Source organism: Olea europaea, unplaced genomic scaffold, assembly GCF_002742605.1.
Source record: "Olea europaea var. sylvestris unplaced genomic scaffold, O_europaea_v1 scaffold22446, whole genome shotgun sequence".
Taxonomy (NCBI): Eukaryota; Viridiplantae; Streptophyta; class Magnoliopsida; order Lamiales; family Oleaceae; genus Olea; species Olea europaea.
This window is the reverse complement of record NW_019240492.1, coordinates 1-1,761: the sequence shown is the minus strand read 5'-3', so window position 1 is coordinate 1,761 and position 1,761 is coordinate 1. Positions and strand designations below refer to the sequence as shown.

Below are 1,761 nucleotides of genomic sequence, written 5' to 3'. Positions count from 1 at the left end.
TAGAGTTGTTACAATATTCTTCTTCTTAAAACTGAAGTCCATGAAGGCTATATTTTCTAGTAGACGATTTTGTGAAAATGGTATACTACTGAAAGCAGCTGATCACTAAGGTCACTCCATCTATAACGAGGTTCACTCGAGCCATCCGTAATACGAATTGTTATGTTCATGTTGAATCAAGTCTAAAATTAGCAAGGTGGAATACAATTAGCATAATTATGTATATGAACATGATTGAGATTACTGTTTTAGAAGGGACTAGGCACCTAAAGAATGAATAATCCACTGATTAGTTTGTCAATCAAAATAATCCTTAATATAATATATCTTTTAAGTACAGTAGTAAATTTGTTTTAAAGCTAGATCTCCTTCCTTGCAGGTGATAATGTCCCCATCTTTCTTTGACTTTTGTCATTACCCTTAATTTAATACAACATTTTTTAATTTTCAAGCATGGAAGATTTGTACTCAATTGCTTAAGTGCTAGTAAATTTGTTATTTTTCTATAATTTAAAGTGCTTTGATAGACCACCAAATTTCTTAATTATATATATACATTAATTGAACCTTCCTTTGGTGGGAAAAGTTTATGGTTATATATCTACTACAATAATATGGAAAAATTTTAAAAAATAATAGTGCGTGAGAAATAATATTCTTGTTTGGAGGCAGATAAAAAAATACACACACATTTAGGTATTAGTCAAAACCTATAGGTTTTGCTATATATGGTAGAGAGAGTTAGAACATTATATATATAGCAGGTGCATTAGTTCAAGAAAGTACATAGTTCATTCTCATCATCTTTAAGAGTGATGGAGAAAAATATTTCTGGTGCAGAATCATGCATGAAGAAGAAGGTGAAGCTATTCGGATTCGAGCTCGACTCATGTCGAAAAAGGAAGGAAATTTCAGAAGGAGATGAAAGTGTGAATTCATCATCCTCTTCTACTGTAACATCTGGAAGAGAGAAGCCTGCCTTGGAGAAGGGAGAAAATGAGAAATTCAATAACGAAATAAGCCTTGTTCCTGATAAATTAGGGGTCGACCAAGAAAAAAAGAAATTCGAGTGCCAATATTGTTTCAAGAATTTTGCAAATTCACAAGCACTGGGAGGCCATCAAAATGCCCACAAAAAGGAAAGAATGAAGAAAAAAAGGCTCCAGCTTCAAGAAAGAAAGGGAAATATGATCAATTACTACAAGAAGATTCAGCCCTTTCAGAATTCTAACTATCGTGGATCTTCTGCATGGCTTTATGATCCTTCATGTCATGCTCCAGCTGAGTTTACACTCTACGAGGAGTCTCAAATCAGCTTCGACCCGTATCAAACACGAGTTTTCAGCCTTAAGTGTCCTGTCGATAATAAATCGAGAGATAGAAGTACGAGACCTGTTGTTATCAAACAACCCTCTTCTTCGCCTAATTCGAAGAGTGATTGTAAATCGTTAGATCTTAAGCTAGGATTGAGCTTAATTTAATTTTCTTCTTGATTCTTTTAAGTTAATTGGGTTTTACACCACATCTATGGCTTCAATATTTATTGCTGAAATGCAATGAGTTGTATTAATTGGAGATTCATATACTTCTATTAATCATTTTTAGAGTTTCATCCATAAAACGAGGTTTAATTCTTTGTTCCAATATAGTTATTTGAATAATCTTCTCTTTCTTTTTGGTTTTTTATTTTTTGCTGCATCAAGATTTATGTTTTAAATTTTTTCTTATGGAGATAAAAGGCCCATTAATCAGTCTCTCCAA

General features: G+C 32.8%; 1 protein-coding gene across 1 annotated transcript; it reads left to right on the top strand.

The window, feature by feature from the left end:
* The first annotated feature begins 703 nt into the window (after window positions 1-703).
* Window positions 704-1,612, top strand: LOC111381058 (zinc finger protein GIS3-like). The gene has a single exon (XM_023004765.1). The coding sequence runs from the start codon at window positions 816-818 to the stop codon at window positions 1,479-1,481; it is 666 nt and encodes a 221-aa protein (XP_022860533.1). The 5' UTR covers window positions 704-815; the 3' UTR covers window positions 1,482-1,612.
* Window positions 1,613-1,761: the final 149 nt, after the last annotated feature.

What these genes read in the sequence shown, in the direction of transcription:
- LOC111381058 (XM_023004765.1), top strand. Translation starts at nt 816, where the DNA reads ATGGAGAAAAATATTTCTGGTGCAGAATCATGCATGAAGAAGAAGGTG.